At 37.4% G+C, this 13,429-nt stretch overlaps 2 protein-coding genes across 15 annotated transcripts in view; one reads left to right on the top strand and one right to left on the bottom strand.

Annotated features, from left to right (window-relative positions):
• Positions 1-13,429, bottom strand: part of dnm1 (dynamin 1) — a 58,034-nt gene that overhangs the window by 32,424 nt on the left and 12,181 nt on the right. For 5 of the 8 annotated variants that reach the window (XM_023337672.1, XM_023337678.1, XM_023337676.1 and 2 more), the window contains exons 9-10: positions 2,607-2,674; positions 493-631 (exon numbers count right to left, since the gene is read on the bottom strand). In XM_023337672.1, coding sequence (XP_023193440.1) covers positions 493-631; positions 2,607-2,674 — 207 coding nt within the window. The remainder of the gene's footprint in view (positions 1-492; positions 632-2,606; positions 2,675-13,429) is intronic. The other 3 variants (XM_023337673.1, XM_014470508.2, XM_023337675.1) reach the window with 1 other exon arrangement.
• Positions 2,880-12,220, top strand: LOC111609402. Of its 7 annotated transcripts, XM_023337669.1 has the most exons (6): positions 4,406-7,868; positions 8,097-8,213; positions 8,297-9,116; positions 9,233-9,388; positions 10,038-10,130; positions 10,819-12,220. In XM_023337669.1, exons 2-6 carry the CDS (start codon positions 8,176-8,178, stop codon positions 11,140-11,142), a joined length of 1,431 nt encoding a protein of 476 aa, XP_023193437.1. In that variant the 5' UTR covers positions 4,406-7,868; positions 8,097-8,175; the 3' UTR covers positions 11,143-12,220. The 7 variants fall into 7 exon arrangements, 5 of the variants coding, with proteins under 5 accessions (XP_023193436.1, XP_023193435.1, XP_023193434.1 ...); XM_023337668.1 differs by lacking the exon at positions 4,406-7,868 and adding an exon at positions 2,880-4,388 and having other exon boundaries at positions 8,097-9,116; XM_023337667.1 differs by having other exon boundaries at positions 4,403-7,868; positions 8,097-9,116.

Here is a 13,429-nt window from a genome sequence, read left to right as displayed (position 1 = left end):
AACTTTTCATGGCTGCAGGTGCACGGCTGCAGTCCCACACACGTGAAAGCTTGGAAGCTGACGTCATCCGAGATGGTTGCGGGACAACTTACATCCTTCAAAATGTGTTAAAATGTAAGCAAGGCCAATTAATAAAACTGAAAATTAACAAAAAGGAACACCTGACAGAAATTCGTCTTGAGATTACGTAGTTTTGCCTTGTCAACAATCATATTCTGATGACTTTCAGCTTCCACACTGGATTTCTTTTCACAGCACAACCATCAACCATAGGCAGCCTGTCCAGCCAAACCCGTCTGAAGCAGTACAACAGGCAGGCAGGTAAACAGCAGCCCACCCTGCTGCTCCAAGCACCCCCCTCACTGTCCAACAAACGACAAGGGCTGGAGGTAGCTAGGTGGTTACAGCCACAGGGAGTGAACGACTGAGGGATGAGGGTTGAAAGCAAGACTGAAACATGTGCTAACCACTGTTTGTTTTGGGTATTTTTACCTTCTTGGTACACTGCCTAACTGTATTGACTAGCTCAGAAATGACCATGTCCACACATTTGGTGCAAGGCTCTTTAATCTTCCCAATTTGCCTTTTCACAATGGTCTCAAAGGCCATGTCCGGGGTGAAGAGGCCAGTTCTGTCCAACACGGAGAGAACAAGCCACAGGAGAGCCACAAAAATGACAGAAAGGTGTTGAAAATAAGAGAGAAAGGAAGACACAAGGAGGGTTGGGTGGAGAAAATAATGTTAATTTTCAAGATTTACTCTCCGTTTCAGTCACACAACTTTAGAAGAGAAGAAGAGAAATTAAGCAAAAGAAAAATATCTTTTAACTTCTTATACTAGTACTGGCTTATTGAAGATTGATTGGTGCAATCTCACTAAGTGGATATTTCTAGAGATTTAGCAACTTATTACAATATTAGCGTTGGAATATTACAATAAGTGGAAATTTTCACATTTCCTTTTTGGTCTTTGTACAACATGAAAAATATAAGACACAACAAAAATGGTGAGAAAATATAAGTTAAATATAATCCAGTTAGATTCTTGCAGCCATTTGGCAGCACATTGCCAATATTTAGTAAACCAGATTGTGACTGGTTATGGCAAACAAGATAAAATAAACTGTTGTACAATACCAACAATTTTTTATCCTTTGAGGGGGGGTTTTATAAGAAAAAAGAAAAGCCTTGAGAAATCACCTGACCTGCCCTAAACTAAAACCAGCTGGTTAGAAACTCAAACATACAATCTTTTTTCTGGTCAGTGAACACCCCACAACTAAATGCTAACAGACTGTGGCAGCAGCAACACTTTTTACAGTGTTATTTCTGAAAGATATGAATATGAATGCTAAGAATTAGCTTGTACCAGTATCTGCGAAGTCTGCTTCTTCTAAACCAAGGGGTGAAACTTCAACAGATAACAGGAAAGACATCAAAATCACAGCTCCTTTTCATCATTTGAGTTTTAAATCACATGGAACAGGCTGAAAATGTTAGTGTCATAATCCTTGTTTTTGTGTAAGAATATTGATAAAATCTTGTTTCACTGTGACTCTTGTTACACAGGCAGTGTGACGTCACCTCTGCCTTTCACATAAATAATTCATTGATGCTCCAGTCAGGAATACATAATACGATATTGTGATGCATAGTTCTTTAAGATAAGCTCAAATCTCACTACATCTCTAATGGTTTCTATTACTCTGTGTTATTATGTTACATTCATCAACACACTAAATTCTCTTAGTCTGAACTTAAATCAACGTAACATTAGCTAACATTTGCTGAAAATCACTACCTCAAGGAGTGAGAAAACATAAAAGTAGATGTTTGAATTAATTTAATTAATATTAATAGTCTGAAGTGCAGAAGTAGAAGCAAAAATTGAACCAAAGGACCAGCTACACATTGCAACATGAGATTAGTCTGATGTTTATGTCTTATAAAAAGTCAACAATACTGTACATCTAGATACACATAATTTGAGAGAAAGTTTCTGGGCACTTGAACATTGATTAGAATTAGGATGTTGGATATTGTCATCTTTTTGCTATTGAATGGTTTTTAATTTTGTTGAAGGGGCTGAGAATTGATTTCCCGTTCTCTGATCTTATTCAGTAATCTGGTGCCTTCAACAGGAAGGCTTTCAGTGAGAAAATCTGAGAAACATGCCTTCCTGAACTGACGAAAAACATTTTGAAACCTCTCTTTTTTGTGTGTCTGTTTTGTGTATTTCAATAACTGGCACCTTCTAAATTTAGTTTTTTAAAGAATGTGGCAGCTGGTTGGCTCCATATTTACCATGATGATGCACATGACATATACTGATCAAATCCTGCTGGGTTTTACCAACCAGGCAGACACCAGCATGAATCTGTGAGCACATGAAATCTCCAAACTTGAAGGTGTCTTTTAATCACTATCCGATTTCCAAACTCCCATATTTGAGTGTATTTTGAAATCAGCTGGAGGCAGAGCAATTTGTTTTAAGAGGTCTTGGCTCAAAGTGCAGCAGTTTTTAAAACAGGCGTACTAATTGACAGAGAGAGATCGAGGGAGGTTAAGTGAGGAAGGACAGAGGAATAAGTTGAAAGGCGGACGTGCCTGATTCCATGAATGTTCTTGATTGCGTAGCTGATTTCCTTGCGGAGTTCTTTCTCATCAAACTCCATCTGAAAAACAGGCGGCGAGGAAATTAAACATACACACACACACACACACACACACACACACACACACAGAGTAGATTCTGGCAAACAGGGGGCAGACATCACGGGAGTTCATCTATTAACCTTCAAGCATCTGTTTTTAATATATTTGACCAAATATTTCTTCTTTATTTAGTGCAACGCCACATTTATTACCTGCATTCCTGAAGCTAAACGTTTTCTTCGGAAACACTCTCAATAAACACATAAAACATGATGATGAATCATTCGAGGCTTCCTGGATTTTCAGTCCACCCTCTGGTTAGGAAGCAACCTGCTCTGTCCTCGGTGGGAAACCCATTGGGACGTTTTATGTTGCCTCAGTCGACTACAGTGAGTTTTATATGCGCAGAGGGAGGTTGAGAGAGGATGCAAGAGAGAGCTGGAAAACCGGGAGGAAAAGGCGAGGAGGAAACGATCTGGCTATGTAAAAGAAAGGAAGTGAGGGACAGGTACGTAGAGGGGATATTTGACTTACTACACTCTAAAAAGTGTATTTGGGCTGTAGTTCATGTTATGGACTTATTTACATTAACCTGACTTAATTCTTTTACTTTAGTTATGACAACTTGCTTTCATGAGTTCAATTAACTTAACAATCACGCATTTTATCTCAAACGAACTTTTTAATTTGAGTCGAAGTGAAACAATTAAGTTTAATGCAGCTTTACGTCTGACGTCATTACGTAAGCTCCGCCCGGGGCAAATCCTGCATCTCTGGTACCGACCGCCATTTCTTCTGAGCATTGACTGTCGACGAGATTCAGATAAAACAGTAAGTATGCTGCCCCACCATAACCAAACATTAAATAAACGGTGTAAAAATATTTAAAACTTTTTCTAACTTAAATTTGAAACATTGAACTGTGTTTAACGTCGAAGTGTCATCAGTTATTTGCTCTTAACACATTTGCTAATTGTAATTAGCCGCGCTGTTCGGCGGTTCAAATCTCAACATGTTTTAACATAACTACTCTGAGTCAGACTGAATGTTTATTTTGTATGTGTACTTTTACGCTAAAAAACCTAACTTGAAATTACAGAGGTGGGGGTGTTCTGTGCAAAACTAATTTAATGTGATGCAACTCCACTGTGCTAATCACTGTTAGCTGCAGCCGGTGAAGCCATTTTTTCCAGTTTTCTCATGCTGCTTACTGGCGACATAATATAAAACGCATAATATCCTGACAGCGCTAAGAATCCATCAGGTGTCATTTCTCTTAAAAAAGCAAATTGTGTCTGTAGGAACATTGCGCAGTGTTCTAGCTAGCCGTTGATCCCCAGGCACTGGGCCGGGCTGAGACGCCCTCGGGCTGGGCTGAGGATTTCACAGCTTCACTTTCGGAGCTCTGCATTTAGTAGCCTGCCCCACAGACTCCGCCCCGGCTAGATCGCTTCTTGCCCTGTATTATTTCTCTGCAATTTGCAATCTACCACAGCGCACGGACAGTTCACAATGTGCATGTTTGATCTCCCTATGGTCGTCCGCGCCCTTGATTTCACCGGCTACAGAAATCGAAATGACAACCGGCATGAACGCGAGGAAAAGAAAGAAGAAAAATTAAGATCAAATGAAAATTTCAGGCATTAGCATTTCTGGCTAGAACCCTGTTGTATTAACTTCTTTTACCCACTTCTCTTTCCAGGCCTAGAACCAAGAATCATCAAACCACATAAGGTGAGCCATATTTTCTTCATAAAGGATTCATGTAATATCATCAAGCTTCTAATTTTAGAAAAAAAAGTTAAATGCAAAATGAATATGCTATTTTGATAATATGAAATATGTGTGCTCTAAAATGCAAAGTCTTCAGGATTCACACAAGTGGGGAGGTGGCTGGGGAGAGGGAAGCTGCCCTTGCAGTGGAGAACTGATTATAGTCAAATAAGCATTTTTTCCCACCAATATCTAAAGTTACTGTAATTTTTAACACTAAATAGTGGACAGATATAAAATAAGAATAGAAATGACATTTATTGTCCTTCAGTGGGAAATTTCCAGTGCAACAGCAGAAAGTGACAGGCAATTTATTCACACAAACAGACATGCATATATATTTGTGGATATATATGCACACAAAAAATTTAAAATTACAACCTAAAAATACTGTGGAGTCATTAAAAAAAGCTTACTCCCATCCTAAGGAATATGCAACTGAGAAGGGCAATTTAAGAAATGTGTATTTGTGCATTAAAAAAATTCCTTGCAATACTAACAATATGACATTGATTAATATAGAGTGTTTTCAGTATGGTATTAAAAACAGTGAAATAGTTATGGTAACAAATCCATTCTGAATCTATATTTTACCAAGCAGTAAAACAATCATCTAAAGTATTGCATGGGGCTAGGGTTGTCACAGTATTCAAAATTGACTCTTGCCTCCATATTTGTTTCATCTTCCTTGCCTTCAGATTTGGCAACATATAGGTAACAAAGTTCCTCTCTTGTCCTTCTAGTGTTGCACTTAATGTGGAGATGCAAAGACTGCAAGAGGGTGTTTTCCAGAAGATCTGAATTGCTCAAGCACTACAAACTAGACCACAGGCATTATGGACGGGGTTATTCGTATCCATGCTCATATTTAAGTTGTGCATGTAGATTCAAGACCTGGAATGCTTTACTGAGCCATTTATCAAGAAATCATCCAGTCAAACAAACAGTTACCAAAGACTTAACCAGATTCAAATGCCCCATTTGTGATTTTAATCAACTTTCCACTGAGAGAGATTTTTTTCAACATATATTTCAACATCTCAAGAACAAGGAAACTGTCACGTGTGTGTTTCAGGACTGTGTTTATCAAACAAATATTTACGAGAACTACAAAAGTCATAAATACAGAAAACATTCTGACATTAGCAATACATTTAAGACTGGGATTACTGAAAAAAAACAATTAGACTGTGGTGAAGAATTGTGTGTTAGTTCTGGTACTGATATTTTTGATCAAGACAGTACTGCACAAGCTAATCAAGATCACACATTTAATGAGACTGATTCTGAAAACTTACAGAGAGATATTGAACTTAAACTTGCATCAGTTCTTCTAAAGTTAGAAAGCAGTTTTCTTGTGTCAAATGCAGCTATTGATGAACTATTGCAGGAGTTAAACTATTTAATTGGTTCTTTGTCCCTGCCAGTTACATGCAGAACTGTAACCCAAATACTACATGATCACCTTTGCCAGTTTGACCAGTCAGTTATTGAAAAACTTGCCAGGGCCCTCTGTGAAACAAACCCTGTAAACAAAGCAATAGGAGATAAAGGCTCCCTTTCTAGTGCTTGGAGACGAAAACAATTCTATAAAAGACATTTTAAAGTGGTAGAACCTGAAGAATATATTCTTGATAAAAAAAATAATAAGTCATTCCAGTATGTATCAATCCTAAAGTCTTTGCAGCAAGTTCTTGACTGTGAGGTTATCTTGGATCAGACTGATAATTTAAATTGTGTGAATAAACTACTACAAAGAAGTAGTGTTCATACATATAGGTCTTTCTATGACGGGTCATTTTTTAGTGAAAATGAGCTTTTGTGTAAGGAGGAGAGCATTTCATTGATATTGTATATTGATGATTTTGAAATATGCAACCCTCTCGGTACATCTAAACGGAAGCATAAAATTTGTGGCTTATACTGGATTCTTGGTAATTTGCCACAGGGGTGTAATTCTAACTTGTCTTCCATTTACCTGGCTGCTTTAATCAAAACTAATGATTTGAAGTGCTATGGTTACGAGAAGGTTTTAGAACCTTTACTTAATGAGCTTGTGATTTTGGAACAAGAAGGGGTCTTTGTGTCAAAGTTGGGTAGAGCTGTAAAAGGCACAGTTCAGTGCGTGGTTGCAGATAATCTTGCTGCCCACAGTCTTGGTGGCTTTGTAGAGAACTTCACAGGGTCATACATATGTAGGTTTTGTTTGGCAGTTAAAACAGACATTCAAACTACAGAGGTTAGAAGTGGTGCATTTACCCTGAGAACGAAAAGCATTCATGCAGATCACTTAAAAATTCTTCAGGAACGTGAATTTCCAAGTTATCAGGGTGTCAAATCAACTTCCATTTTATCACATTTATTGTATTTTGACATTACCACAGGTCTTCCTCCAGACATTGTGCATGACCTTTTTGAAGGAGTTGTTCCTTTTGAATTAGCTTTGTGTCTGGGTGTTTTGATTAAGAAAAAATATTTCACATTGGTATCACTGAATGACGCAATAGCATCTTTCAATTTTAAGGGGACTGATAAAACTAATCGACCTCATCCAATTGCTCTCAATTTTGAAGCCAAAAAAAGTGTTGGGGGTAATGCACATGAGAATTGGAGTTTGATCAGATTTTTACCTTTGTTGATTGGACACAGAGTGCAACATGAAGAGCCAGCTTGGCAGATCTTAACAGACTTAAGGGACATTGTTGATCTTGTGGTCTGTCCTATTCACACAGAGGACTCTATTGCTTACCTTGACTTTAAGATCTCAGAGCACAGAACACAATTCCAGGAGGTTTTTCCTAATTGTGACCTTAAACCAAAACACCATTTCTTGGAACATTACCCGCACTTGATTCGCCAATTTGGTCCTTTAGTAGCCTTATGGTCCATGCGCTTTGAAGCTAAGCATAGCTTTTTTAAAAGAGTTGCACGAAATATCAAGTGCTTTAAAAATGTCCTCTGTTCCCTTGCAGAGAGACACCAGTATCAGATGGCACATCATTTGCATTTATCTGGTTTTCCTAAACCTCTTTTGGAAGTTACAAATGTTTCCACAGTAACAACTGATGTTCTCGACAAGGGAATAGTAAATGCTCTAAAACAGAAGTTTTCAAATCTGGCCACAGTGTGCATGACTAAAAGTGCAACATTTAATGGACTGAAGTACAGATGCGGGATGATCTTGATCCATGGCTCATTAGGAGGATTACCAGAGTTCATTGAAATAATCCAAATGGTGATCCTGGCAAACCAGTTATTCTTTCTGGTCAGAAAACTTGAGGGGTGGTATGTTGAGCATTACAGATCTTATGAGCTGAAAACATCAGACAAAGAACTGAAACTGGTTGAGCTACAAGACCTAACAGATGTATACCCGCTGGAAGACTACAGAATTAGAGGAATACGTCTTGTTACTGTGAAAAGATATATTCACGTTTAAGGGTGAGGTAATACAAGATTGTACAAAAAATTAAATGCGTGGTACAAAAGACTTTTGTGTTTGTATGGCTGAACTTAAAATACAGTAATATTTTAATAACTACCTTAATATTTTTTTGGCCCTCTACAAGCAAATGTCCAAACATTTGACTAATAATGTATATAAAATATTTTGTAATGACTTTAAATAGCGACCAGCATTGCTTAACTCTGTATGTACCCTTTTCTCAGATTGTCATGGCAAGTTCAAAACCTGCAAGACTGAAGGTGATTCTAGGAGAGAGCAACACTGAAAAACTGACTCTTCCAGATGGCATACCAGACTCTCTGGATGAGCTTCTCAGCAAGGTGAAGGATACCTTTGGTTTAAAGACCAATGTCAGATTGCAATATATGGACAAAGACTTTGGTAATGACTTCTTCAACCTCAGCTCAACTTCTGACCTGGAGGACTTGGGAACAGTCAAGGTGATTCAAGAAAAAGCCATTCAAACTTTTGTTGATGTCATTGAAACAGCTCCATCTTGTTCTACAGTTCACTCTGACGACAGCAGTTCTTTAGCCTCAAATGACACTATAATCCTCTCCTCCCCTGAACCCTTGTCATCGCGAACACAACAATGGCCAGCCAACTTTCCCATTCCCATATTTTCATATGACACTGAACGTCAGCTAGAGAAGGGGAATTCTGAGTATCAAGCAAACAACAAAATGTTGACAGTCACCTCCCGAATGAAGACTGACATCCTAAATAGATTAGTAGAAGAGATCTACAGATACAGAGCCTACCCAGAGGATGCACAGTTCTGTGTAGTTGCAGAGGCCTTGGTTAAAAAACATCCGTGTTTAAAAGAGCCCGGTTCATTCAATGGTTGCTACGGTTGGAAGCAAAGGCTGAAGTACAAAATGGGAAACTACAGGACTCTACTCAAATCACAAGGATGTCCAGAGTTGTCTGTAAACTCTCTTAAATCCAAAGCTAGTATTTCTGTTTCTCCTGCTGCAAAAATAAAGAAGCCAAGACGAGCTGAAGCCAACTTTTATCCATCCTTTCCATTGGGAGAAACACAAGAAAGCATGGAAAAAGAGAGAATTGAACTCTTGGCAGCACTCAAAAGGAGGAACAATGACAGGGTCATTGCGGAGAAAATGGCTCGTACCTTTGCCTACAGGCGTCAGGAGGTGGTGAATGAAGAACCTGGTATAGAGGATTTCAAGGACAGATGGCCTGCTCTGTTCCAACAGAAAGAGGTAGTAATGCAGATTGAAATTAAATGTCAAGGTTTTTGAACTTAGACTTTGGGAATGATTGAGTATTTACTTTAAGTAATTTTTTTTAACATAGTAATTTTTTTTTTGTTTCACAGATTAATGCGGAGTTCCAGAGGCTCATGGCTCTTCCCCTTGAGCAGACGTTCTTGGCCCAGTTGGACAGGCACTCAAGTCAGCTGATTAAAGTCATCCAGGCCAAAGGAGGAGCAACACGTGCAAAAATGGCTGGCATCATGAGAACTTATGATGAGGTATGCATATCATCAATATGGACACAGTGAAATAAGCTATGGCCATTTACCTTTTTCCATTTAAAACAAAGAACTTAAAGTGATTAGTTACTTTCAGACTTTGTTTTAATTATAATACTTGATACACTTTCTGTGCAAAGTTGATATCATTTGAAGAAAAGCAAGTTTGCCTGTCATGTATTTCTGCTGCATTTAGTTGTTATAGTAAGTTTGTATTCTGGTTTATTCATGAATTCAATAAAATACACCTTTCTATCCAACTTGCCAGAAACCGGTGCAATTTAGCCAAATTTTTGAGCATCTATTGCTTTTAAATTTTAACATTTTTAAATGTTAAACTTGTATCAATTCTATGCTGTAAGAGATCTCTTTAATGGAAAATGATATTCACTAGCTCTGGTAGATTGTGCTAAGAAAAAGCCTTAACCTTAACAATACAGTCTAGTTTCACAAATTGAGATGTGAAGGATAAAATGTGGCAGAGGTGGACTATGAATAATTTTGAAGTGCAGCATTAAAACACAGTGGACTTGTGGGCTGTACATTATGGCATCTGATAGGTCTTTGCTATTGTGAACAGCCCAAATATATTAGTTATGTCATGAATCTCTTCAGATATGAAATATTGATAACGATAACTTTTCTCCAGGTTGAAGACATTGGGATTCGAAGGGAATGTGTTCTGAAAGGGCTCGTCACCTTTCTTGGAGAGGATGCAAAAGACCTTATTAAGGAATACTGTGTAAGTTTTTAAAGGTTTAAAGTTGCATCTCATCCCATTCAAGCAAATGGACAAATTCAATGTCAGTTGTTTTTACCTTCTTAAATGATTTATGGACTGGCTTTTCTAAATGTGAACATCTGTTTGAAAAAATGGGGCAGATTTGGTGTCAGAAATGTAAATTTAACATGGCTGTATCCTGCTTAAATCCAGAAATGGTGAATTTGCTGTTCAGCAGAGCACATCAACTTCATTTCTTGTTTACCAATATGCCAAACAAGTTAATAAGAATATGTTTTAGAGTCATGGTATTTTGATACCAGCTCCAAAATATCTGACAAGCAACACAAATATGCATTTTGTATTGAGTTCCACCCTAAGATGACCATTGGCTGGATCAGTATTCTGCTTTGATATAAAATCTAAGAAATTGGTTTTTAAGCTAAAGCCTGTAATATGATGGAACATATATAAAGCTATATACATGTATTATCTTTTCAAAAACATTAAAAATCACCCTTTGAGTTATTCAATTTGTAAAGCAACTTTGAACTTGGAAAATTTATCAAGGATATTTCAAATGCCGTAAACCACTCTTCAATTCACAAGCTGTACATCTTATACTTGGTGCTTACATTTACAAGGCTTTTATTTTCCAAATTCTGTAGTGAGAGATTAATTACAGTGTTCAAATTTTAACTCACTACAGGGCAGCAGCGGAGATGATGCCCAGATGGAACTCAAACAACTCACCATGGCAGTGTTTGTGATTCGGAAGGAGGGAGAGGGATTGAAAGAACCCCCAGAAGACATTGGCATCGTCATTGAGGGAGTGGAGGTGTTGCAGGACCTGACTTCAGTTGCCTCAGCATGTGCCCTGCTTCTGGGTTTGATATATTCCCTTAACTTGGCTTATCCAAAGGCTCTGCGCTTCACATTTGAAGTGTTCCAAAAAATCTTCATGCAGCTTGAGCAGCACAAGATGTCTCCCAAAGTTCAAAATTTGTTTGGAAGACTTCAGACCTCACAGTAAAGACACTGGCATGTTGTGCAACAGGACAGAAGATCTTCAGTCTTCTTTGTTTGGACAGAAGAACGCCATGTTTTGGAAGCTTAACACCTCAAGGAACTGCACTTTGTGAACTTCTTTTGGGACATTGTTCATATTAAAGCCACAAGTAATACAGAGTTTACTGGATAACAATTGACCGGTATTTCTGGAGGATGTTTACTGATGAGGTTGTGATGAACATTATCATTTTGGGAGTAGGTCTTTTTTGTTTTTGACATTTCATAAAGTTACATGGTTCATCTCTTTGGTTTTGTGTGGGGAAAAAATACAAGTTAAGGGGGAAAAATTAAAGTAGGAAAGTAGTAGGCTGCTGCAGTTTGTGGACATTTTCACAGAATTTTCTTTTTGCATTTTTTTTTAAAATTTGAATCAACAGATTTGTTCAGTGTTTTTTGAAGGAGGTTGAATGGATCTAGATCATAATGTTTACTATTCTGTTCTTTTCTGGTGTCAGTTAAATTAACGGACTTGGTTTAAACTAGGCAGCTATTACACCACATCTTTGTTTGAAAACTTGCCTAAATATTTTTTGGGTATTGCTCTTGTTTTCAGTGTAAAAATAGTCACTAGTGTCATCATATTTTATGTCAAAAACATGTTCTCAGCAAATGTTACGGTTTAAGAGTGTGGATTTTCTTTTTTAGGAGGACTTGTGTTAAATCTAAAAAAGCAAAAAATTTTTCCTGAGGAATACTTGTGTATTCTACAACCTCACACAGGGGTGTCCAAGTCTTGTCCAGGAGAGCTACCATTGTGCAACTTTCAGATGGACCCTATTTCAATACCACCTGAAGCTAATTTCTGAATTTACACACCAGCAGACATTCAGCTCAGCAGAGGCGTTGTAATGAGCAGTTCATTTGATTCAGATGTATTGGAGATGGGATGCATCTGAAAGTTGCAAGATGATGGCTCTCCAGAACTGGACTTGGGCACCTCTGATCTAGCAGGTCGCTGAAATGTAATATCCCTTATGAAGTTTCAAAAGATTTGTGTAGCATGTTTAATGCATAATATTTTGTGAAAAACCTGTAAGTTTGTGATGTTTTCACAATAAAATTTAAAATGTTCCATTTGTGTAGATTTATTATTTTAACTGAGTGGAATTTCTGAGTAGCATGAAGGTATTTTACTCCTATTTTAAAAACTAAAATAACATGCTAAAAAAAACTTTTAAAATGATTTAAATGCAAGCTATATTTTAAGTAAAATGTGAGTGATAATTTAATTTGGGGTAGTTTAGTTTTTTAAGTTGGAACAACTTAAAATTTTGAGTTGACTTTCTATAAAATTAAGTAAGATGGATTTAAATTTTTTATTTGGAATAAAGTAAATGAATTGATTAAGACTGACTTAAATTTGTCAAGTTAACCAAACTTAATAAATTAGGTTGGATAAAATTAATTGAATTACTTGTTACCAATTGAAGCAATTCAATTAAGTTGGATCAACTATTTTCTTTTTAGAGTGTACCATCATTCGTCAGATGGATGATTTAACGTCTCATAGCAGGAAATCCACAGGTTTATTTAGATTGGCATTGCTCAAATGGTGGGGAAACTCCTGCTCTTGTGCCTGCGTGGTCTTTGCCATGATTTACTGACACACTAAAGGGAACTGAGCAGTCATTGATGTTATTATTTCCACACTTGTTTTTCCTGCTGTGAACATTCAGAGTTTACCTGATGTAACAGATGTTTTTTTTGTTTTTTGGTTATTTTTTTTAGGCCACCGGGTCCAAAAACATTCCCAGACAGGTCAATAAAAGGGTATTTAAAAATCCTAGCACAGACAAACTAGTCTTGACCTTTTGGCAACAGACATGTACAAGCTAGGAAAGAAAGATTCATAGGAGCAAGTATCATTTTGTCAAGTTGGTTCAATCTAATACGAAATTTCTATAACAAATTTTTAAATTTCAGTATCTGAGTCTCTGGCTACATCCAACTTTAGGTTTTTGTGTCCTGTGCATGTTTCTTTGCAACTATCACTGCTTATTTTCATGAGCACACCTCATGAAAAAGTCAAGCAGGTTACAGGGGAGTTACAACAATAATAAACAGCTCTCTTGGGAAATGTATAAATACAAAAGCAGCATCTGCTCTTAAACTGCCATATAACTAAACTGCATCAAACTTCCCATTCCCAAGACACTTCCACCACCTTCGTTAGCCCTCCAGCACCCGAAAAGACAAAAAGTCACGCCATATAAAAGGAAGAAAGTATTCTGTCTCATACAACCCCCTGA

Source organism: Xiphophorus maculatus, chromosome 8 (genome assembly GCF_002775205.1).
Source record: "Xiphophorus maculatus strain JP 163 A chromosome 8, X_maculatus-5.0-male, whole genome shotgun sequence".
NCBI lineage: Eukaryota > Metazoa > Chordata > Actinopteri > Cyprinodontiformes > Poeciliidae > Xiphophorus > Xiphophorus maculatus.
The sequence above is the reverse complement of the archived record's forward strand: the minus strand, read 5'-3'. Positions and strand labels throughout refer to the sequence as shown.